General features: G+C 35.1%; 1 protein-coding gene across 1 annotated transcript in view; it reads right to left on the bottom strand.

Moving 5' to 3' along the window:
* The window catches only part of MYO6 (myosin VI), a 109014-nt gene continuing 83594 nt past the window's right edge, over positions 1-25420 (bottom strand). The window contains exons 21-35 of the mRNA XM_030447088.1: positions 25182-25312; positions 24958-25035; positions 23954-24083; positions 22055-22145; positions 20832-20982; positions 19284-19492; positions 18836-18914; positions 16214-16374; positions 12969-12998; positions 12441-12479; positions 9898-10001; positions 8509-8640; positions 5966-5992; positions 3457-3675; positions 1-1862 (exon numbers count right to left, since the gene is read on the bottom strand). Of these exons, the coding sequence (XP_030302948.1) occupies positions 1663-1862; positions 3457-3675; positions 5966-5992; positions 8509-8640; positions 9898-10001; positions 12441-12479; positions 12969-12998; positions 16214-16374; positions 18836-18914; positions 19284-19492; positions 20832-20982; positions 22055-22145; positions 23954-24083; positions 24958-25035; positions 25182-25312 (1781 nt within the window). The 3' untranslated portion in view covers positions 1-1662. The remainder of the gene's footprint in view (positions 1863-3456; positions 3676-5965; positions 5993-8508; positions 8641-9897; positions 10002-12440; positions 12480-12968; positions 12999-16213; positions 16375-18835; positions 18915-19283; positions 19493-20831; positions 20983-22054; positions 22146-23953; positions 24084-24957; positions 25036-25181; positions 25313-25420) is intronic.

Here is a 25420-nt window from a genome sequence, read left to right as displayed (position 1 = left end):
TAATGTCTCCTTATCTGTTGCAGTAAGAGGTGCATTTATAACAAGCAGATTGTGGCATGCAAGCACAACCTAAGGTCAGGAAGTATGGATAAAGTCATGAGCCTTCTCTGTGTTACAGACGGCACCTCTGGAAAACTATTAAGTATAGTTATGCATCTAAAAACTAAAGTTTCCAAGAGGTTTCACACTGAGTAAATGAAATTATTTTACAGTGTAAGCAAATCTGTCAAGTGATAGAGTAAAACGTAATTTTTAAATCGGCCTGAATGAGGACATCAAGCTACTTATATTTCAAATTTCTATCTAAGAGATAAAAAATAATCAAGTTTAATTTGTTGAAACAGTGGCCAGCATGGTGAAACAATATTCATGTAAGTTAAAAAGATGCATCCTGAAACTGTATGAAGTTCATCATTCCCACCCATAAAAACTCCCCAAACAAATGGCTTAAGAAGGTACAAGGTATGAACCTCCACAGAGAAGATTAAAATGAAACTCAAGTGTGAGAATCACTACAATACTCCAGTATATTAAAACTGCAGCTATTTCATCAGCACATAGCATTAAGATGATGTAATATGTTATTGGACCAAACTTTTATACATTCTAAAAAAAGGTACAGACCTTGTGCATCTCGTTACAATTAAAATAAACAGGATGTCTGAGGCTCAGGCCTCAATACTCATTTAAGTTACACTGCTACTAAAAGGCTGAAGATATTTCCCTTATGCTATCCTTAATCTGACATGCCTCCAGATATATGTCTTGGACACTTTTGCATAATATATTGAAATTACCCTACCTGGATAAACAAACTGCCCAAGAATTCCTAATGGAAATTTGGTCAGAAAAACAGAAGTCTAAAGGAAATTGGTAATTGAAGAGAAAAAAAAGAAAAAGAAACTGAGAGAAGTGGTATAAGCACTAATGAGCAGTACATTCTTTGAGTACCTCCAGTATTACACAGTACTGACATATAGGAATTCTCCTCCTAGAATGTACAGGAAACCATTTCTCTTAAACCAAGACAGAGAATGCACTAAATAGGAATTTACGGGTCTCGAGTTAAGGAGGATTTCCCATAAGTTTCTGAAAAGTCAGGAAATACAGACACAAACCAGTTTTCAAATCAGGACATAAAATGTCTCAGATTTATATAAAAGTATACTCCAACTTCTCCAGTAGAAGAAGTCAAAGCTAAGGCCTCATAATTCCAGTTATTAGAAACAGCATATCCTCTGTACTAGGCCACCACTTGAAGCCAATTACTCAGTGTTTTAAAAAGGGTTTTTTACAAAAAGGTGTTTGCAATGCAGTTCTTTGTAATATGTACCAAGGTATAGACAGACAGCTTAAAAGTATGAAGAGTTCTAGCAGAAACTGTTGTTAAAGAAAAAGCAACATATAAACAAAATGCAACAAACTACACTGACTGAAATTTCTTCAAGGTCTTCATACCTAGTAAAGTTCACTACACAAATTAAACATCATAAAGTACAAATTATCAAACCACATGATTAATAAAATCTGTTCACTTTATATTAAATATCTCTAAGGTGATTATAGAATATTTACGTCCCCTGTTGCCCAGAGGAACTCTTCCCTTTGTGTCACAGGCAAGGGTTCTCATCTCAAATGCCACTGTGCAAAATGACCACTTCTTTATTTCAAGAGGTTCTGCAGCATAGCTGTAGCATAGGTGGGACGGGCCTGTCTGCTCTCAATCGCGTTCTGAAGATACTGGATCCCTCCACAGCGCTCCCAAATTTCCTCAAACTGCCTCGGCAAAATTTCAGCCCCTCTCTTTCGGGTTAAGCCAGTCTCTTCCAGATTGAGCTCACACATATCCATATCGTCCTTACCTAAAATGGTGAAGGGGAAAAAAAAAAAAGAAAAAAAAGAAAAAAAAGAAAAATCTTTATCCAGCATTTACAGCACTCAGAGGTGCCATTACCAGAGATCTTCGTTAATTTCATTTCCTCTCGCAAGCTTTGGCTTGGTAAGAGACTTTAAAGCTTTTTTTTGTCTTTTTTTTCTCACAGACCAGAAAAGCAGAACCAGAATAAACTGGCATCAGGTGCTGCAACTGACAAAATCGTGCTTTAAAAGTGTGTAAAAAAGAACAAAAGAAAGAGGTCAGGAAGATCGGCATCTTGATATATACTCCCAATATTCACTGTGGGATGACAACTGCATTTTTTTTACATGCAGTTTCAGTTTTACAGAGTTTCACAGTGAACTGCTGTTCATTTATTTAAATGTAGTAAAGCGACTAAGAACTCAAGACTTTTTTTATCAAGTAACGAGTATTCTTAAGCTGTCAGCCTCCCATGGTCAACAAACAGTGTTTGCTTAGAGGAACTGACACAGGGAATCCCATGAAATGATGAGTGAAGCTCACTTCCTGTATTTTAAACTTATTTTTAACATTTGATGATCCATTTGATGTGGTACTCAGAGCAGCAATGCTACTTTTAGCTATGGGCTTTGGCACTGAACAGCCAAGTTTGTATAAGGAATTCTACTGAAAGTAATCAGTAGAGAAACAACGAAGGTTTGTTACTAGTAAAGGATTCCTCTGAAGCTCAACACATTGGTTATGGCCTTTTCCTCAGCCTACAAGTTAAACACAAAAACTCAAAACACAGAACTTACTGATGCCCCATCCCTGAAAGTGTTTAGAGCCAGGCTGGATGAAGCCTTGTGCAACCTGGTTTTATGGGAGGTATCCCTGCCCATTCAGGGGGGTTGGAACTGGATGATCTTTAAGGTCCCTTCCAACCCAAACCATTCTATGATTCTAACTGCAAACAACACTTCTCCAACTGTTCTTTCCCCCTTTCAACTGTCCTCCAGAAAAGGGGGATACGTTTCATTACCAGATAAATCTCTACTGACCCATTACCACATTTAGGTTTTCTTTTAAACATTTAAGGTTATAAAGCTATTCTCCCATACTAAGCAGTTCAAATATGGTAAAAGCATCATTTTTCTATTAGCACCATACTATGGAAAGACAATATACCCTCCACATGAATTGTTTTGATACAAACTCCCGTAACTTTTCAAAGCTAACTAAAAGCTAACTAATGATGAGTAGAACTTTCCCAGATAAATTTTGATGGTTTACTTTCATGCTGTCTCCAGTTCAGTGAATAAACTGAGCATGCTCAATAATAAAACCAATTATATTTGGATTCCCACTCTGTCTGTTATTTCCCACATAACAAGTAAAACACATAACCAGTTACATCTCCAAATGATATTCCATAATATTTAAACATCATCAACATCACAACCTCTAATTCTGCCCAGATATGAACTGCTGATGGGAAAAAAAAAAATAAATAAAAAAGAATATACAACTTCGAGAGCTTTTATCATCAGCCTCTTTTTCTACAATAAGTTATCAGCTCTGAACCTTTTCAACATTTCAGTTTTGCTTCCAATACCAACCTGCTACAAGGAGTATGGGTGCCTTGTCAGGATGAAGTTCCATCTGTCGGGCAATCCATGGCCCATCAAAATGTGCATACCACCAACCCTTCTTCTTGTTCTGGGGATCTTTGTATTGGTCTGCAGGACGGATGAAGGGAATGCGGAAGTAACGCTGCTGTCTGTTCATTTCAATTTCTTGTTGTCTGGCTGGCAGCTGGGATGCTGGATTCTGTTGAGCTATCATTCAAAAATATAAAAAAAAATAACCAAAAGACAAGCAAACAAACAAAGAAAACAAACAAAAAAAAAACCAGAAAACAAGAAAGCTGTGTTATGACTTGGTTCACCAGCATATAAAAAATAAATAAGCAACAAACAACAAAACAAAAAAAACCTCAACAAACCAAACCCCAAAAAACTGAAGAGCTTCTCTCTGAATACAAGGGCATCTGAAACCTCAGAAAACCTCCAAGGTTTTCCCATCTCATATACTATGCAGTCTTCTGATCACTACAGCTACAGCACCGGTGAGGAAAGGTTTATGTTAACTATTGTATCTCCATGTAGTACTAAGTTGCTCCATGCCACCAGGTACATTTAGAAAAAACAAAGCCAGTAAAATAATACATTCTGCTTTAAACCAATATTTAATGTAAAATTCCCCATATGGAATTTCTTACCAACCGGAAACATTAATCAATAAGCACCCCAATTCAGCCCATCTCTTTGTAAAACAAAGTTACAGTGGAAAGAAGCATTTTCAGTAACAAAAATACAAAGCATCACTATAAAATTTTTGACAGTCAATGCAGAATGATTTTTAATACTGTTAGGAATGGCCAATTTGTTAATAGAAATGTTGCCAAGAAACAAAACTTAGTATAAAGCTGTCACCAAACATAACTTCTTGCTTAGATTTCTGGGTACTAAACTCCAGCATTAGAATTACTCTCTGGCTACTTTCTTTTTCAAAGAAATTGTTTATTTTAGACCATTAAAATCAACAGACCAAACTTTGAGAGAAGACAGTTGTATGAAATATTTTAAATATATATACTTTTTTTTTTTTTTTTTTTTTTTTTTTTTTTTTTTTTGGTAAATATTTCCCATGAGTATTTCTGGACTGCTCAGTCCCCATACATTTTAGACTTTGAAGATAAATTTTCTTTTTAATAAAAGCAAGTACTCTCTAACCTATCGGTTAAAAGCACATAACTTCCAACTAATCAACTGGTATTTTTCATCTTATGTATATACTATCACTAGTTTTAAATCTTACAGGCAAGACCCAGCCCTCTAAAAACTGCATCCTACAAATGGATATTACGGATCTTGTTTTAATGGTTCACAATACCACTGTTAAATGTACCCTGTTGAAGAAATTCTAAGTGTGAATGTATGCCAGCTCTACAAAAGGAAATCACAATTAATACTTCCATGTTTCACTATAAGGGGAACAGTTTAAACTAAATTAATTTTTAGTCCATTGCCTATTAAGCAGCAAAGCTAACTTTTGAGCTGAAATTTCATAAAATGAAAACTGACAATATAATTTCTGATAATGTGCTTTTACAGTTATGAATGAGACTAAAGGACTGCAAGTGCACCTTGAAATTTCTTCTCCTTAGATTTGGAAATAAATAGTTTTTCTAAATGTGAACAAGAGAATCTTAAAAAAAACAAAAAAATCTGTACCATACGAATCACACCCCCAATTTTTTTCCATGTCTACATAAACAAAGAGATGACAACGGAAGATTTTTATAGGTGAATGCTGCTTTTATACATCAATCTGACAGAACACATATCTTACCAGGAGATACAGTCTACTGTTCACAGGAAATTCATTCTACTATCTTCAAATTGTCTGAATATTTATCACAGCAAATTAGTGCATTGGTTTTGTCAAACACATTTTGCACTGCCATGGTAATTGCTAAGCCTTATTTCTACTCCTATGCTACCTAAATCCAAGAGGAAATCTAAAGGACAAGAATGCTAAGCAGCCAACATAGCCTCTACTTTTCAGTGCTATGTAATTGTAGTTCTTTATTCAAAAGAAGCCATCACCTGAATGTTAGTTTGTGTGCTAGGGAAATAGCTGTTATGTTAATTTGATTCCAGAGTTTTGCTACAAGAAAAATCACAATCAGCTAGTAAAAAATTTCAGAACAAACATGGTATTTCTTGGGGTGCAAGGAGCAGCAGAGGGGAGAAAGAAAAGAGGAAAAAATGGGAGATGGTACTTTCATATAAATTACATTAAAAGGTTATTTCGTTCTCCCTTCCCATGACTGCTCAAGTGGGAAGCATCTCAAGAAAAGAAGCCACAAACTACATTTGTAAATGACTGGAGTTAACATATAATAACCATCAGTTCAGTAACAGTGCCAAATTGTCAATTAGAAAATTTTTAACAATTAAACTCTATGTACATGTGTAGCAAAACACTGGATTAGTGTTAGTACAGGGCTCTCAAGTGTTCCTATTCTTCAAAGTTAGCTTGTACAACCATCTCCCCACTTACGTGAGCTGCTCAAAAATGGTGCAAAATCTGCAAACAAATATTACATGTTGAACAAAACATAAATACTTGGATCTTTTAGAAGTTACAGTTTCATTACCTCAACATTTTAAATCAATGCTGATGACAGAGAAATAGAAATTCTAGTTTCAAAATAAACACAGATGTTGAGCTATGTATTCCTACTCCTTTACGATTCTATGATTTTCTGCTCACTGACAAATATGAAATGCCTTTCTTTCCTCAAGCTGCATAGAATTTCAACTGCTTCTGTTTTCATTGGGATTTAATTTTGAAATTGATAACTTCAATAAGTTGTATGCCCATTACAAAACTCTAGTTGTATACGTGCTGAACACAGACTGCTGTAACAAATCTGCTCGTTAAATTAACACTATATTTTTAATTTTTGACATTTTCAGACCTCTATTAATAATAAATTCCAAAATAACATACAAACAGTGCTTCTGCACAGAATACAGGATTTTAATTAAAGTTTACCTGTAAAAATATATGTTATCAGTATTAAAACAGAAAAGAGAAACTACATCATTTAAATCAAACATTCAGTGGCAACCAAAACACTTGTAGCTTAAACATCTAAAAAAAATCAGAGTTTCCTCTTATTACCTTCTCAGCTGGTTATGATATAGTGTGTAATGCCTGTGTAGTGTAATTTTTTGCAATAGAAAGAATTATTTGATACCAATGAGTATCTAAAGGTCACCTTCTGAATTGCAATGTTCTAACTTTTCTTGGAGCATATGCAGCTGTATTTTAAGAAAAGTGAAAAAATGTAATGAGAAACATTTAAAAGAAAGCTGTAAATGTGAATAGAACATGAATATTCCAAGTGTTATTTTCACAAAATAGAAAAACTTTCTGCTCTTTGATACTTCCCATCAGCAATACTGTGTGTACTTACTTTACCCATTTAGTGCCAGGCAGAATTTGCAAGCTCAAATTTGCAGCAACTTACTACACTGCAGAAGTGCTTCAAATGCCTTTCCCTGCTGTTTCAATCATAATCTTTCTTAAGCACTTAAAACCATATTACTACACAAGGCCAAGAGGTACCCATTCTTTGATAACATTTTTTTCAGGTGTCCAGATTTTGCTTGTCATATATTTGTATCAAAGTACCCTGAAAAGCTGAAGTTCTTAGGTAACACTCAAGCAATGAATGCCAATCAGTGAAATTAAGAGGAAGGAGGTGTCTTTGTGTAAGGATTAACACTGAGAGTAAGTAGAGAATCTACATCCACTGGGATCTTTATATCCTGGGTTCTGTATTCCCCATGGCCCTGGACAATTCCCCAGAATAAGAGAACTCTGAGGACAGCATCTTCTCCCCATCTTTCCTTTCCCCTGCCTCTGCCACTAACTTTGTGGCTGAGAACACCATAATCAAGGAACCAGAATAGAGCAGGCTAAATTATTCTATCCATTTGCTGTGATTCTGTCCATTTCTTAGATTCCTTTTATAACAATCACTGGATTTGAGGAGGAGGGGAGAAGATTAACAATCCAAACCATAATTATCAGTCCAGAAACTGGGTACCTGGTTTTCAGACATGGCCATGCTAAAAACAGCGTAACACCAACACCTTCTAGTTCAATATAAAACACAGTCAACTGTTATCATTAATAAATTGCTTTGACAATAAATACCCATCTGTGAAATCAGCACATCTGTGTTTTCTAATGAGAAAACAGTAACTACGAAAAATCTCTCACCCCATACCAAAAAACTGCAATATAAACACTCACTGAACTTGAAAAAAAAAACCAAAGAAAAAAAAACCATGAAATGTATACAGCTTAGAGTAATCTAAATGAGGGAATTATTAGCACCTTTTAAAAGTATCTACATCTATGTCTACATATCTGTGTCGTAGGAGAGAATAAAAGCACGAGGGAAAAAAAACCCAGATGACCAACACTTGTTTTACCTGAACCCCAAATGTTACAGTGAATTAAATCCCAATTAATGATTTCTTGAAACCTTGGGGGTTTTTACAGCACCAAAATAAGTTTCATGCAATTTGAGAACTATTTCTAGAACCTCTATTCTATCCTTAGGTATAATTCTCTCTGCTGAACACATCATTTGTAATTACTGAGGCCAGAACCAGTAAGAACAACCTGAAAAACAAAATTTCAGAAATCTCAGAATGCAAACCACCATTTCATAAGTGAAAAAATTATCTCCCTCAGTCTTATGCAGCATAGCAATGATCATTTAGCAGAAATGCCAGCAACCCCAACACCAAATCAAGAACTAGTTTTAACAGCTCTGAATTGGTATGAGAAAAGGTTTTAGGGAGAGGTATTCAGTACATGTATGTGGGTCTCCTGAAAGAACTCAACTTTCTGCAAAGTATCTAGCAGTTCCAAGGTTTTTAAAGAATTTACCTTTAATCAATATACTCTTAGAAAATAGAAGAATTTCCTCCAATCTAGCGAAACAAAAATTCATTCTAGCAATGTTTTCATTAGAATACGGTCACCAAAACTGCTATAAACACAAAACTGTCTCTCCTCACCATAGTCTGTGACTGATTTGGGAGCACGCTGTTCTGTTTCTGCATTTCTCTTCTTATTCTTGGATTTCCAAGCATGATATACCTTTAGCCTTCTGTGAAACTCTTCTCTGCAAGCTGCCAACAGTTCAAGATCTGTCTCAAAAAGGATGAAAGAAGGGATGAGTGAGAAAAATCAGAAAAATTACTTATGAAATTATTTTCTATATTGATAGGCAAGTAATTTTAGGTTGTGTTGCAATACTAGTATGTTAACATAATAAAACATACCAAACCATCATTCTCTGCAGTAGGAGGGCCTGCCCTTTATAGCCCAGAAAATTTCTTGAGTGCATTATAAACTTTTCTCCTTTAGAGGAATGGCTGTCCCTGAAGCAGCTTTTTTTTTTTTTTACTGTGGGATTTGGAACAGTGAAATGCTACAAATAATATTTTCATTGTTTTCACTTTATAAATCTCTCTGTTGACATTATCACAAGCGGAACAGTACAGAAATACATAAATTTTCACTGATGAACTTTATTTTTGCAACTGAAAAAAAGAAAAATAACATTATGACTGCTCAGATCCATGTTCTGTTTCTACTTTATTAAATGTATTTTAATTTTTCAGAATTTCTTGATACCAAGAGACTGTACAAGTGTCAGGCATTTTTGTAAGTCACTTAAGAGTATCCATACTGGCTTCACTTGAGGCAAACATATGGTAGCACTACCTATTCAGCCAAAAATACTGCTCCAGTCTTACTTTTGTGGAAACAATAGTTAGAATCATAGAATTAGCACATTTAGAATATAGAGCCAAGTTTGGCATTTAAATGCAAATAGAGAGAATAGACTTGATTCCAGTTTCTACATCCAGAGAGAAATTCTGAGTTATCTTAAATCAGAAATGAACCAGCTGCCTTCAGAGAGAAGCAGAAAGAAACCTTAATATTTAATAAAGGAATAATTCTTATCTATTTTTATCTTCATAACATTTGGGGGAATTAATTGATGGCATGGATTTACATGGCATTTTTGACATGTGATTTGGACACGGCAAGAAATTTCTTAGTACACACAAATTCTAGATAAAGCATAACAACTATTATACCCTTTGTGGAAATACACAGAACTGAGACAATTTAATTGAGAAACTATAACATGTGTCTGACATCCAACACAGTTTAACATCATAAATATATAGTAAGTAAAGGAGGTAACAGAGAAAACTCTGCTTCTTCAGTGTGTAAAGAGCTTTGTTCACTGTTCCTTCTGGGGCAAGAAAGTTTTTTTTAATTAATCAGGCATTTATTCAAGACTGAATAAATTAATGAGTAAGTTTTTATCTTTCATACCACTACAACTTCACTTCTTTCTCAATTCAGAAAAAAAAAACCCAACAACTTACCACAGGATGTATTGATTGTATCGCGAAGCTCTGCGTATTTCCACTTACTGAGATCATGCTTCTTGGTACCAGCAGCAGCTTTTGTGGCTTGAACTGTAGGACCTCTGCAATTATTAAAAAAATGTATTTTTTCAAGCATGAAAAAGGAATTGTTACAACAGGAGTAACAGATCCCACAATCAACACTGCAGCATGCTTACTCCACTTAAAATCAGCAGCAGAGGGATTGAATTCAAAGCCAGAGTATCACATTATGTTCAAGATCATCAAATGATTAAGGAAAAATGAAAGCATCTTTTACATTCAAAATCATATCTGATGGATTGCCTAGAGAGTAAAGAGAACTGTCATTCATATGTGTGAGAGGACACATAGTCTGTTCACATGTACCTCACACCATGCTGATGTACCCTTTTTCCTTTGTTCTAGTCAAGATGCAGAATACAGACAAGGAGTGGACATATACATACAAACATATACATTTTTAGTTCCATTTGAAAAGCAAATGAGGAAAAATATTTCTGAGGTAGGCAAGGAGAAGGGAGAAAAGGTGTCTTCTCCTCTGTTCAAAATTGCACTAGGACAAAATCTTTGCTTCAAGACTACAGAAAATATTGCATGCCTGCAACAAAAGTCTAACTTGAGAGAAGAAATCAAATAATTTCTAAGTTAACTGTGTAGTAGCTGTTTGACAACAGCAATAATTATCCTTGGGAAGGGGGAAATAAACAGTGACATTATGAGATACCAGGGAAAAAAAATACCACTCTCAGAAGAAAGGCTGACCAGTATAAAAAGACACATGTAGAAGCAGTGTTTCTTAAAGACAAAGGGTATTTGTCAACAGTACTTCAACAGTAACGCAAGTGTGAAATTATAAATAAAATCTCTACCTTTTGAACAGTATGAATAAGATTATCCATATAACAAACATTACACATATATTTATAAAGATAAACCTGAAAAAAATTTTTTTTCCTTAAAAATTGTATGGATGAGAAGTGGAAGAACTCTCCACTAGGAACAGCAAACTTCCAATGGATTATTTGGATATAAACTCAGCTCAAAATACTCCAGTGTTCAGTGATGAGCTGAATTCTTTTTAAACACTAAGGAATTAAAGACACAGGATTTTACCAACATATGCTACTGTCCCCAATGAAGAACAGGAGGCAAACTGAATTATCAATCAGAATCTGAGATGATTTTTCAGAAGAAACTAGGTTTGTATTAGGGTAGCAAAATGCTTGATGCAGTATGTCCCACTGAAAATTCACAAGAGAGAAAAACAAAAGCAACCAGGCATTTTCAGTTAAAGATTGTTTTTGCAGCAATACCTTTGTGGGACTCCTACACTATTACAGTATTTATAATCCAGTGAGTGCCATTTTAATGATTATTTTTCCATAAAGGTCTCATGTGGGACTGTGAAGTTTTATGTTGTTTATTTTTCCATATTACTGAATAGGTTATAAATATATTTTTTCTCTGAAAAGTTCCTGTGTAGCTAGAGCTGTTCTGAAAGCAGAGATAACAAATGCAATTTATTTTTAAGTTTCATGGAATAAAACAATCTGTTTAACCAAATGTTGTTCATAATAGCAACTGAACCATCCTTATAAATGTAATTAAAACTACTGAATTGTACTGTTTATTGCAGCATCAGCTTAATTATGCCTACTCTACTACTAATCTCAGTCAACACACAGCTTCTCATGGTATGTGAGAAGACTGACATAAAAAATGTCCTCTTTGACTTTTAATCCGTATATAGGTAAGGGACAAACACTTTTCCTCACCCTTAGCACTACTCTCAAGTGTAAACCAAATGATTACACAGTCAGTGTCTTTGACAATACACATTTTAACATTTTGTTATCACTGGCATACCTGTAGGACACTAAAGGATTGCTGCTACACGTTATTTCCGCTGCCTAGTGTCTTACCTTCTTGAATCTAATTTGACAAATCCTAGGGATTTTCCCTATTTAGCAACACTACCCACCACTCCTAAGAGTTTGCTACATAATTCAGAGCAGCAGAACTAGGCTGTAAGATCTCTGGTTAAACTTGTGATCTTTAAGGATGTTAATCCAATTGAATGGCTTAGCCTTTCCACTGCAGTGCTACTCTGCAGATCACTCTTTTGTTTTCTACATGACTTTAAGTGTAGCAGTCTTGCAGAAGAGCATCAATATATGACAATCAGCCATCACTGCTCATCCTGACAAAGTTTTGTACCATACAGAGTATTAATAACCTTAAAAAGAACCAAAACAGTCTCAAGCCAAACCTTTGCAGTACATGAAAAGTGAAAAAATGTAGTTGAGCGAGCATGCAGGAAGAGGCAACATTCTGAAATGTAATGAAAATAATTGCTGGAAGTGTTGATAAAGAAAATTTACTTGGAAGAAATAATTTACTTTTCTGCTTAGCATTTAGTAAAACCCAGATTCCATTATTTTTATTCCATAATAATTCAACCAATTTCATGTGTGATTTCTCTTCATTAAATGACTGATTCATTTGGTGTTTTCACCTACCTAGACAATAATTCTGACATTTCTGTGGCCATTTGTTCCCTATAAGAAAATTGATAAATAAGCATAAACCAAATATATTAATATACAAGCAGCCTTTGTAACGGTGATAGTTTCTTGCCAACCAAACTGAAGCTAGTAGCTAGTTCAAGTGCAAAAAAAAGCAATGTATTTTAAATAATATTCCTGTTAATAATACATATTAGCATAACCTGATTCTGTAAAGAGCAATAAATCACACGGGGTAGTGAAGAACTGATAGTATGTGAAAAAGTTTACTCTAATTGTATAATCTCTAAAAAGATATTATTAGCTATATTAGATTTTTAATTTGTTTATTAGACACAAGCAAAGTAGTGGATATAAGATATTACAAGCTGATTTAAAGTTTACAGATGCATGCTAATAAAGATTATTATGGGGTACTAGTAAATAAGAGGACAGTATCAATTTCCTTCAAATTAATTAATGTAATTAATTAGTGGGTTGGTTTTTTTCTGTTAGAGCATTCAAATGGAAAAAATGCCATACGCAGTCATTTGCAGCTTTGCTCCATTGGCTCTGCAAACAGAAGATATTTATGTTAGGTAGATTACTTCCTAGTGACATTTCTAGCAATCTGAAGTGGGAGAAGGTGTGTCATAGTATTTCCTTTTTTCTCATGTATTATTTACTGTCATATGATTTTAATTTTTTTTAATAAGAAAAATATACATATACTGGTATATATACACCTTTTTTCTTCATATTTATAAGTTAATCATGAACATTATACTGGCTTTTTTGTCAAATTAAGATAATCTGTAAAAAGCGTACAAGTGAAACTAACTCCACCCTTCCTCCCTCCCACTCCATCTTCCAAAATCAAAGATTTTGGGGCATGCTACTGATATATTTTACGAATGGATAAGCACATTACAAGAAATAACAGCAATCCCCAGGTAGCTTTTCTCAGAAGAGGACAGATAACTTCTTCATGCAAGCTGTGAGAAGACTCACAGAAGTCTACCCTGCAATACTGAAGAGCCACAAGCACACATTTGTACTCTTGAATACTCCACCTATTAGAACCTCCTTGGATTGTTCCAATGCAATGGACAGAACAGATAAACTCAGACCGCCTTCCCTGAGCCTAGCTAGTTTTGGTGCTACATCCTATACTACACGTTTCAGTAAAGTACAAGGATTAAAAATACTCCACTGCTGAAAACATACCTAGAACTAATTTTTTTGCTTAAGTGCTAAGCAGTTCTGTACATCACCCCTAGGTGCAGAAAGTCCCTTATTACTGGGGAAGTAATAAAACTGGTCCTTTTGTTACTGGAAGTAATAAAAGCAGAGGTCCAGCATATCCATCCCAGAATAAGCACAAATAAGTATGATGGACCTACTGCCAGAACAAACAACTTTTCTTCTTTGAAAGGAGCACATGAGTACATTTGGCAAAGAAACTACTAATATTTCTGAATCTATGAAAACTAATGGTGAATGCACTAAGATATTGAGGAGAAAACAAATAAAGTAGAGGGTACTCATTTGCAAATATGACAACACTTAAGTATCACAAGTGCCGTCAGATTGAGACAAAATGAAAAGTTCCTTCAAAGTGGCCCATAAAAATTCCCCTTGTTCTTACTATTTTCACTTCACAGGTAGTAGAGCAGGATGGAAAAAACCCTATTATTCATGTCAATGTGTAAGAATGAAAAGATGTTTTATAAAGTGTGTGAAAACACTGTAGAACCAGTATACTGCACAGATTCATTATGGAATAATACAAGCTTTATCTTACTGCAGCAAAACTTAACTGAAAAGGGAAATATGAGTACATAAAAGTTACAGTGATTTTCAGTGTAGATGGTAACATGCAATTCTTGAAGCCAGGAGATGGCAAAATATTGATTCCTTAAACTCTAGTAAGGTATCAATCAACATAAATCATGAGAATTTGTTTAAATTATTAAATTACATGTTTTCTCCAGTCCAGTATCGAGTTTTCATTTCAGAGAATTTCCACAGTTTCTATCTTTAAAACAATTCCTGCAGATATGTGGAAATCTACCCTTGGATTTCAGTAGAAGATACTCTGGAGAAGTTTTTAGGTTTGTTTTTTTTTTAAATAGGTCTAAACAAAATTAAATCAAAGGTGAAATTGGAAGAATTTTCTGCAGTTTTTGAACATGCTTATAACTTTTGAAGTAGAACTAAGAAACTGAAATTAAAAAAAAAAAATCTAACGAGCTAAAAATAATTCTCCTATAAGCAGAAAAATCTACTACTTTTTTCTAAATTTATATATTGTCTTGTTCAAGATAGGATTTACATAACCCTGCTAGTTTGTTCATTCTGCACTTTCCAATCATAAAGAAAAAAGTCTTCATTTTTCTCTTGATTGCTATACAGCTGAAAGAAACCGGCAGTTACAACTATCAGGATAGTTAGTTCATCAATTCTGGGGCTACTCAAGGAATACAAACACCAGGATAACCCATGAGCAGAAAGAAATACTATAAAGATTAGTAAGAGATTTCACTGACAGAAAAGTTAATGACTTCCCTAAGTCTTCCTTGCCTAATGCTTCTTCTCATATTTAAGAAGTTTTCCAGGTTGTAACACATGAGTGATATTTGGCTTTACCTTCAGAGTATTGCACCAAAAAAAAAGGGAAAGTAAGAAAGCTTCCAAAATGCTGTCTGTGAAGCACTTGGACATGTAACTGGTCATGCTAATGTCTTATCTGAGACAGTATGACAGCTGTTGTGTAACCAAAGGCAAAACCACAATAATTAAGGTAGAAATGTCTAGAAATACTGTGCAAGAAAAAAAAATTACCTGCTAGCTCACATTTGCATATAGTAACAAAAGGTATAAACCTAGTTAAAATCTGAGTAGCAAAGATAACACATCTGGAAGCTTAACACTCCATGGAATTTTCTTACATCCCTTCTTTCAACAACAACATAGTAAATAAAGCAGCACTAATGAAGTCACCAATGATGTGATCATGTTTATTGGTCCCATTATGGAATTTGACTGATAAGTTCCACTTCAACTGCAACTTCTAAGTTGTTTCCAAGACATCACTCTTTACATACTAAAAGCTCTTGCTCTACAGGCTGTGTGGATGTGCATAACAAAAGCCAAGCACTTCTTGTCTAAAAAGTTTTAACAAAACAAATGTTTAAGACCACATTTACTTTTCAGACCCATCCATATTAAATATAGTAATTCCACTTTAAATAAGTTACCAGTCAGGACACAGAAATTACTATTTCTGCATTCAATGAGGGCTTCCTTTTAAAAAAAAAAAAAAGACACACAAATTCACACTATACTACTGGAACCATCAAGTACCAGAAAGGGCATATTTTATTGCTACTTACCAATCCAGAAATTCCATTCACTACTTTAAATTGAGTCATAAAGATCACAACTTTAATTGGTTAGTATCCTTGCCAAAACTCAAAAAGAAAAAGAGAACTGCAGTCATATTCATAAACACCTACAAAATTATTGATGTATCAAGATGAAAAATGGGGAAAGTCTTTAAGCAAAAGCAAACTATTTCTAACAAAATTTCACAAGTTAACTTGAAAAATAAAAAAATAATCCAATACACTGACTTAAAGGGTTCATTTAATTAACAGAAAGATACATGAAGCCAGGATCATAGTCTTCTCAAGGGGATCAGGATAGGAAGAATAAAAATAAATTGGGGAAAAAAAAAAAAAGAGAGAGAGAGAGAGAGAGAGAAATTTAACTACTTAACCCCATACCTGCGCAATCCTAAATCAAGCTGAGCCTCATCACTGATGAGTTCTGCCTCACTCTGGGCAATTCTCATTGCAAGTTCATGATCACGACGTTCCTGCTCAAGCACTGCCTGGTGCTGGGTTTCCTCTTCTCGTTCTCTAGCAAGCTGAGCCTCAATTTCAGCCTGTTTTATAAAAACACACCATTAGCCTTCACTTGCAGAACAAAAACTCTACAACTCGTAGCTACAGAGAGTGACGTTTAATCAGCACCAGGTGCACAGGGGATCGCTCCTCCACAAACGTGCACACCACTGGCTTCTCACAGGCACCAACTTATTGCAAATAATCATACATATTCATTAGGCAGGGTGGAGAATTTCAGGAAATCTCACTACTTTGATAATTAGTTTCGATAATCAAGTCCCTCCTCTTGAGGCCTGCGCAGTGCCTCCTGGTGGTCGCAACGGAGGGTCGCCAGGATGAAGAGTCTTCCTCTAGAATGAACTTTTCACCTCTTCTTCCTTGGGCATGCACTGTTCTTCAGTCAGGATACTGCTGACTTGAGTAATTTTTATCTTTAAGGCCCAGTATGTTCTGCTTCCTTATCTCAAGGTTGTTGTGGTTATCAGCTAAGCAAATATTTTTCCCTTATAGGGTTATGACTATCCCTAAGCAATCACAGCTTCTTTAAACAAGCATTCTACCTTAACCCTTATATCAGCCTTACCCAATAAAAACCATTATGTCACATAAGGAAATGATCAGAAAGATTTGCCAAGTAGTAGCTTTCAAAACATGCACAATTTACAGAACTGAAAAAATATTAGTATTTAGTACTTCAGTATTTAGTTTGACCAAAAAAACGCCAAACCAGCTACAGATTGCATCTCATTTTTCACATAGTTTTTCAAATCATTACTGTCTACCACGCATATTACTTCTTCAAATTAAATTGCCAATTATTCCTTCTTTTAAAAAACCCATGAAGCATTTTGTTAGCTATTAGAAAAAGTTCCAGAATCACTAGAGCTCAGAGGATACAGAGCAATATGGTTACCTCTCCATAGCACTAACACAATACTACCCAGACATTCTACATTTGGCATAGTAAGACTTTCCAGCAGGCATTGCTTTGCATATAGAACAATGGTTCATTTTGAAAAGGGATCAAGAGGAGCACACCAGTCCTCTGTGGACCTGATCTGGCTTTGAACTTAAGGAAATGGTAAAATTCCACCTTACTGCAATGCAGAAAAAATACAGATATACTGCTCCTGCAGAACAAAACTAAAACAATTCCAGTCTACCATCACTATTTAACAAAAGGTCTTGCACACACAGTAAGTAAAATGTGACCATCAAATTCATAGTTCTGAAAGTCCAATTCCTCTCAGTGCCTTCCTTGGTGCCCAAAAGTCAAAGTCACTTTCCATTCATCATGAATTTTCACCACTGAAGTAGCACTGTAACACCAGTGACAATATCCTATGAATCCCACTTTAGATTAGCTTATAGTAACAACCACTAGAAGGAAAGGTGATGACTAATTAAGTGCATGTAGCAGAAAGAAATACCCTTCTGCCTTATATTATCTGCTTTGTATCCAAAGCATTTCTAGGCAGAAATGTAAACTACATTCTGCACTGCAGATATCCACATCTCAGAAACAAAGAAACATAAATAAATACAATCCTTGGAGATGCTTATAGTGCTGGCAAACCAAGTTTTTAAGCCTGGCAGCACATTTTGCTTGCTCAATGCACATAATTTAATACGTTTAGAATGTCCCTGGATGGAAACTTATTCCATGAATTTCTCAGAAAACAGTAGGCAAATCTGCAATGGTCTCCAACCAATGATTTAGAGACCAGCCAAATAGCAGATTCCTCTTTTTATGTTTAACTTCTGCAAGCTGTTAGTGTTTATTATTCTGATACAAGTGCTGGACCAAATAGCCAGATTAATTTTTCATCACAGCTAGGCTATAATTTCCCTGTTATTTCTAGTATCTTGTTTATCAAGAATGAGGGTGAAGTGATAGAAATACGTATGAAGATGCAAAAAGGATAAAGCAGCCAGGCCAACTCCAGGAACAAGATACACGAAAAAAATTCTGATTTGAACTACATGCATTTATTCCACAAGAACGTAGTCAAAGAGGCTACTAGAGACAGTCCTGTATCCTCTCATTATTAACAATATTCTCAAAGTGTTTACAATTAAATAGCTACATAACACAGCCTGAGTTCAGATGTGACTTCAGTAAAGGAGTGCCAAACCTGCCTGGCATAAAACATCTGCAGTAACTGCAAAGACTAAACTAGGACTCGCCATGTTTAGTACTTTCAACTTTAAAATAAATTAAAAGATCCTTTAAAAAGCAAATGCACCTCTACTCACCAGACCTGAACTTGCATGAAGACTAGAAATAGGTGGTTTGTCTTTGGATGCCCTAATCATGCTTTTTGCCTTACATTTACTACTAAAGTGACAGTATTAATAACATGTATTAATAACATTAAACTCAGTGGAGAACCTCAGCTATAAAAGAGTTAAAAAAGAAACAAATTAAAAAATAGAATGGAAAAAAAAACGACTCAGCAACAAAATTCTCAAAACATCCCATGCAGCTAAAACACTTGCCTGAATACGCTTTTCTTCCTCTTCCCTCTTTTTTCTCTCTTCCTCTCCCTGTTTTCTCTTTGCCTCAATCTCAGATTTTCTATTATAAAGAAGGAGGAAATGAAAATGTTATTACGATGCAAGTGAATGATAGGAAAGCAACTTTCATAAAACTAAATAGTTAACCAGAAGTCAGCAGAGTCCTGATGACAGAACCATTGTATGTAAATTCAAGAAACTTTTCAAGTGCATATTTCCAACTGCACCATGTAATTTCTTCCATACTCTATTCTGATTACACTTGCCTTATAAATCACTGGGAAAGGAAATGTTTTAACACTGTGTAGCACTCTGGAAATATAATCCAGGTGACTCTCTTTAAGCACAGGAGTTTTTAAAAAAACCTCTCATTAAATTGCCTTTCTTATTTTCTTCTCATTGTATAGCCAGCAACTTATTCAAGACTTACAGACGTCTTTCCTCTTCCTCCTTCCTTCGTTTCTGCTCTTCCTCATCACGTCTCTTTCTTTCTTTTTCCATTTCCTCCTGGATGCGTCGTAGCCGCTCTGCTTCCTCCTCTTGCTGCTTCTTCTTCTGCAGTGAACTCAGGAGCTGCTCTGAGCTTCTCACTAGAGCATCATACTCCTTCTGGATCTGTTCCCTAGTCATGATAGTGGTCTGCACATTGAAATAGTAAGAGGGGATTATACTCTTATACAACTGTATTTCACTTTTTAGAAATTTATATAGAAAAAAATACAAAGTAAAATGAGAACATGTAGCAGTATAATTAAATTATACAAATGCTTCAGGGCGAGGGAGCCTGAGCACATCCCTCCCTTTTTAAAATCCTGGGAATCCATTACTCTCCTCTTTCATTTAAAACACACAAAGTTATGTCCAATTTATCACTGATACTAAACACAACTTTTTGTTTAAAACATGCCCTCACATGTTGAACTTTGCAGTAATTCTGACCAGGCTAAGATAGGGCCTCCTATGTGCATTTTGTGTCATGTTCTTAGCATCTATACTGGTTACTTACAGCTCTGCCTTTTATGTCATAGCACAGAATAGTTTCTTTTACTATGTATGCAAAAACTCAGAACAAGTACTACACTGTCTTGGGACTCTTTTTTTAAAAAGTATTAGTAGCAAATATCAGGTTGAAAATTATTAAAACAAGTCTCAGTTATGTGTGCTTTCAAACCTCAATGACACCTACAGAGTAATTTCATTTTATAAATCAAAGTGATATACATTAATGAAAAATGCAACATGGGGTGTTTGCTGACCATTTCTGAGGGTGTATGATTATGATAATCAGATTATCTTACTTTTATTGGAAGAGAGAACTTAAATAGACAGGTTAAGTTCATAATTTTCTCAACTTCAACTTTTAATAGAAAAATCTTAATACAATATGCTAAGAAAGCTCTAAGATTGTATGGGACAAAAATTCAACACAATTGTTCTTCTAATAAATTCCAGTGTACTGTATTTTGCCTATGTGTTTTTGTGACAAGAACTGAGAACTATAGATCCTGAAGAATAATCTGCAAGCTGATCTATCTTTACTACCAACTCTGAAAAAAAAACTTAGTAATTGGAATACAAATCTCCTCACTCTGTGATAAATGTGATAAAATAACATTTGAGCCCTGATTAGTTTAAAACATGGCTAATATAACCTTATTCCAATAATAAAAACAACAAGGAAATTATTAACAACACTCATCTCACGATATCAACATGCATTTTTACTTTAAATTCTCAGTGCCAATTTTGAAACACAGATAATAATACTGAAGTCTGGGCATTTGCACATAATTTCAGGATCCACTTCAATGCATTCACAAATAATTTTAAACAAGATCTACCCAGTGTGTCTGAAAATTAAGAACTCTATTAATATGTCTTTTCTGTCAATAAAAATACACTGGTCTTATACTTTATGTTAAGGATATGTTTTTAAAGATTCTAGTAACAGGAACTTACTTCTCTGATCATTTCATACCTTAATTTTGGTCATTGAAGCATCAATAGAACGCTCCAGCTCCTTGACCTGCTTGCTTGTCTCTGCCTTCCCCTCCTTCAGAGCACTTACTACTTCATTAAATTTATCAAGTCTCTTCTTCAGAGTACGCACTTTTATCAGGCCATCAATGCTGTGAAGGTGAGATAGTTTATTTGTATCTTGAGATGTTTTCACAAGATGGTATCTTTTAAACTAATCACTCACATTAAAGAGGTAGATTCAGGAAGAAAAGATATGCCTGCTGATAAAGCTTACCCTATTTTTTTGAAATTCAAACATTATCACGTGAAGTAACTAAGCAACGGAGCTTTTTGCAAACATAATTAAAACTGATTAGCAGATGGTGACTCAAAATGGAAAAATATATTTTTGTTTTGAGAATTAATATGGTTGTTTGGTTTATTTTCAATAACAAATCATTAGTTACCACCAGAGGATTTTGACTAGAGTGGATAAAGGTTGAAATGGGCCAGTTACTCAAAAAGCAATAATGGGACTGAATCAGGTAAAATTTAACTATACAGCAGAGAACCCCATTATTAGACCTCATAGGCTCACAGGGGAAAAAAAAAAAAAAGGCTGTCAGAAAGATGAGTCCAGGAAAAATTGTATCTTTTTAAAAAAACAGTACTGAAGGCCGTACATACAAGTTACAATTCTGTAAAGACAGTCTTCCTAGAAAGAAATCACTGAACTTGGAATCAGGAAAACAACACAGAGAAAGTGGGAACTAAATCAAATCATTAAAGATTAGTAAAAAAGAGTTCAAAAATAGAGATATGGTCAGAAATGCCAGGCTACAAAGTGAAACGCAACTATCAAAGAGTGTAAAAAAATAATTTTATAGGACCCTGCTATTAAAGAGCAGAGAGCTGGCTCTCTATCAAAGAACAAAAAGGTGTCAGCAGACCTTAGTGACCAAAGTGTTCTTTCCATCAGTATTTCATGCAGTCAGATTAAAGCTAATGGGATTACTTCATTTCAGGAGGAGACAAGACAGACAGAACACATAATTATTTTTAATATAAAAAAGGGGTCTATAAAGGAACATGTGCATGTGTAAAGGACAAAAATGAATGAGCTTAAATTTCATTCAGAGACACTTAACTAGGGATTTCTAATAGGCAGCATGTCACTGAAGGATTTTAAAAATAAAGAGCTAAACTAACATCTCTTAAGAAAGGTCCAGATTATCCCCTTACCGTGGTTTGTGCTTCCTCTTGCAAAGCCACATACGAATAGTCTTTTGTATTTTAATGCAGGCACTGGCTCGATATTTTATCTTATTTTTCACTGCAAACACACAGAAGATACTGGGTTTCAATGGTTTAAACAATTTAAAACAACTCCTGTATTACTCACATACTCAAGGGCTCAAAAGTATATATAGACTACATGTGCTTGGGAACTAGGTCTGTACCAGGACCTCAATACTTAGGACAAAGCAGGCAACAGAATTCAAAATCCTTAGCTAGGCATAAAAGTTCCCATCCAAAACAAAGAGGAAGAATTAAGAGCACTCATGTGTGCCCCCTTCCCTTGCCTCCAGAATCACCGACATCCGTAACCTCAGTGAAAAGTCACCTCATCTGGCAGGCAGGAAATGCTCAGCTTGAAGTCTAAGATGGGTGCCGAAGAGTAATCGAGTTGCCAGCATCTGCTGGAGATAATAATGTAGCTGCAACTTTGCTGAGCATTTCTCTGCCATACTGACATGAAAGCACATGAAACAAGACCTCCAGCTATTGTTCTTCAATAACAGTCTTTATCTAAAGACTCCAATTATTGGGACCAGGAGACAAGCTAGACAGGGAATAATGTCAAGGCACAGGCACAAGCTTGCATGCTTGGTAGCCCAGATATGCAACAACAAATGCAGTGTTTACATAGCTACTAGACGAAGCATAGATGCCTAAGGATCCACACTGCCTTTCACCATTAACTAAGCACATGGTTTGTCAATACAGTGATATTTATTTAGTGGCCATGGTGGTGGGGGGTTTTTGGTTGGACTTGATGATCTTAGGGGTCTTTTCCAACCTTAATGATTCTATGATTCTGTGATTATGTAACTACTGGACTTCGGCCATCACAAAGAAGCACTCTGCTTTGTATGTATCTATTTCTATTTCATGTATCTGTTTCTTATTCTTGAGATAAAACTAGTTTCTAATTTCCTTTAAAACGCTGAAAAAAGGCACGTCATTATTTCCCCGTATTTCTACCTTTTGGACACAGGGACAGACCTTCCCTTATATCTGTCTGAAAAGCAGACTAAACAGCATAAATTTCTAGGTCAAAAAAATGACTTTAGTGTTACAATTTCTGATGCCTGAATTCTACATGGTAAGAATTCACAAATTTTGAATTTTCCCCAGTATAAACAACACCAAATGGTTGATCGGTGTGGCACGAGGTCCCCATGGTATTCTTACCCATCCTATTGTATGTTTTCCACCCTCTGTGTTATTACAGATCCCTGACAACCTGCATCAGACCTCCCCCCATCTCCCAGACACCTTCATTGAAGCAACCCACAAGCACCAATCTCCAGTCCACACGGCCTCATTTCTAGTCTGCAAAGCAAACTGGGCAGGCCAAGCACTTCGAAACTGCATTATCAATAGTGACAGGCACTTATTTGCTCATCAACAGCAAATGCTGACAATTCATGTCAGTGCTTTCAAGCACAGTTTCTGGCCAGAGATGACAACTTCTGTGCAGGGACTTCCCAGAACTAAAAGACTCTATGTTGCCAGCTGAGAGTTGAAGTTCTGTTGATCAAGACTTCTGTTGAAGTCTCTCCCCCTCAAGACCTGTGAATATTAGTTATTTCTGTGTGTTTACCCAAAACTCAGTAAGCACCCCAGCAGACTGGACACAGGAGACTGGTGATGGGCTTTATGTCCCATTTTCATAAACCTCTGCTCTAAGCCCCCTACATGTGCCTCATTAAAAAAAAAAAAATCTCCCTAACCTTGAAAGCAATTACTGTAGTATGTAACCATCTGCTACACGGCCTTAACCACATTTCAAGGAAATAATTGCTTTGCTATAATTTTAAACAAGCATTTTGATTTAATAAAACATAAAATACATACATTTAATGACTGAGAGTGAGCACCATTGAACTTTTTTCCAACGACTGCAGATAAGCCAGCGATTCACTCGTTTAACTAACTCTGCCAAGTGATCTGGATCAGACTTCATTATCTGATCAAACTCTGCAAACTAAATAATTAAAAAAAAAGTTTCATAAATTAGGGAAACAGGCAGTGTCAGACATTATTATTAAAAAGTATGTTGGATAAAAAAGGTAAAATGTTTTTAGCATTTTTTAATGATAACAGAAATTACTACTTGTGTTTCTTGAATTAAGGTTCAACACTTAACATTTTGAATAATTTCACCATATATAATTACTAAAAATTTTATTGCTAAAATTACAAAAAAGTTAATTGTTAAGCATACATCCTGAACACTTTCTCTGGCCTTCTACCACTTCAAGACATTTCTAATTCTGTATCTGGGAAAAAATAAATCCTTGAAAGCCATTTGGAATTTTTAAGCTTTGTATCCAACTAAGTAGCCAACTGAAGGCAAACTTTTCTGAAAATTGTGCACTTCTGCTTTTTGGTACTTATCACAGTAAGAAAATTCTTCTGGGAGTACAATGATTTTCCTTTCTAATCAGAACAGCTCCCTGTTTCATCTTCTTTCTCTCCATAGCAGCAGCAATGCTCACACTCATAGAAAGAGATTTCAGCCATAAATTGATTTGACTAGAAAACATTTTTTTTTCTTCACTCTGACTTTTTCCTTTTAATAGTCAATATAAGTCTTAAGTGACTGGTAAAACATCTGGGAATACAGACTTTTCATCAGGAATACAGCAGCAATAGCAATAACACTACAATCCAATTAAACCTCTGTTTAATATCGATTTCTTTCACAGAAAGTAAACAGTATTTATAAAAAATACTGGGCAACTTTATTTAAATTGGCCACACTTTTAGCAATGTCTTGACCAATGTCACCTTCAGAAATCCCTTTCAACCAAAATTATTCTAAGATTGACATTCATTAACTCTAAGAGAAAAATTACCTTGCCGGGTCTAAAAAACACCTTGGTCAGCCCAAATTTGTAATCAACTTCATTCAGTCCCAAGGCTTTAAACAGTGCCTGAAACACAAAACACTTGGGATTATATTCTGCTTCCTTAAAAAAAAAAAAATTTAAAATATAGCCTCCCCCCTCCCCCACCAAAAAAAAAAGCAATACATTTTCAATCCTAGATTATATAAAAGAACAATTAATTTCTTTCTTACCTTGCAGAAAAGCCTAGGATCCAGTCGAGCCAATTTTTCAGGCAAGTATTTTTTGTACATATTATATAGTTCATGAAATGAAGCTCGTGAAGGAAAACCACCTTGCATCAAATCCAGAACAGAGACCATTCCTAGATTTATAAAAAGACATGAGCATAATTTGTTCTGAGTAAACTGCAAATGAAGCAGGGATTTTTATGCTAACTAGATGTTCATGACATAGGCCTCAAAGACTTTAT

The sequence above is a fragment of the Calypte anna genome, chromosome 3 (assembly GCF_003957555.1).
Source record: "Calypte anna isolate BGI_N300 chromosome 3, bCalAnn1_v1.p, whole genome shotgun sequence".
Taxonomy (NCBI): domain Eukaryota; kingdom Metazoa; phylum Chordata; class Aves; order Apodiformes; family Trochilidae; genus Calypte; species Calypte anna.
The sequence above is the reverse complement of the archived record's forward strand: the minus strand, read 5'-3'. Positions and strand labels throughout refer to the sequence as shown.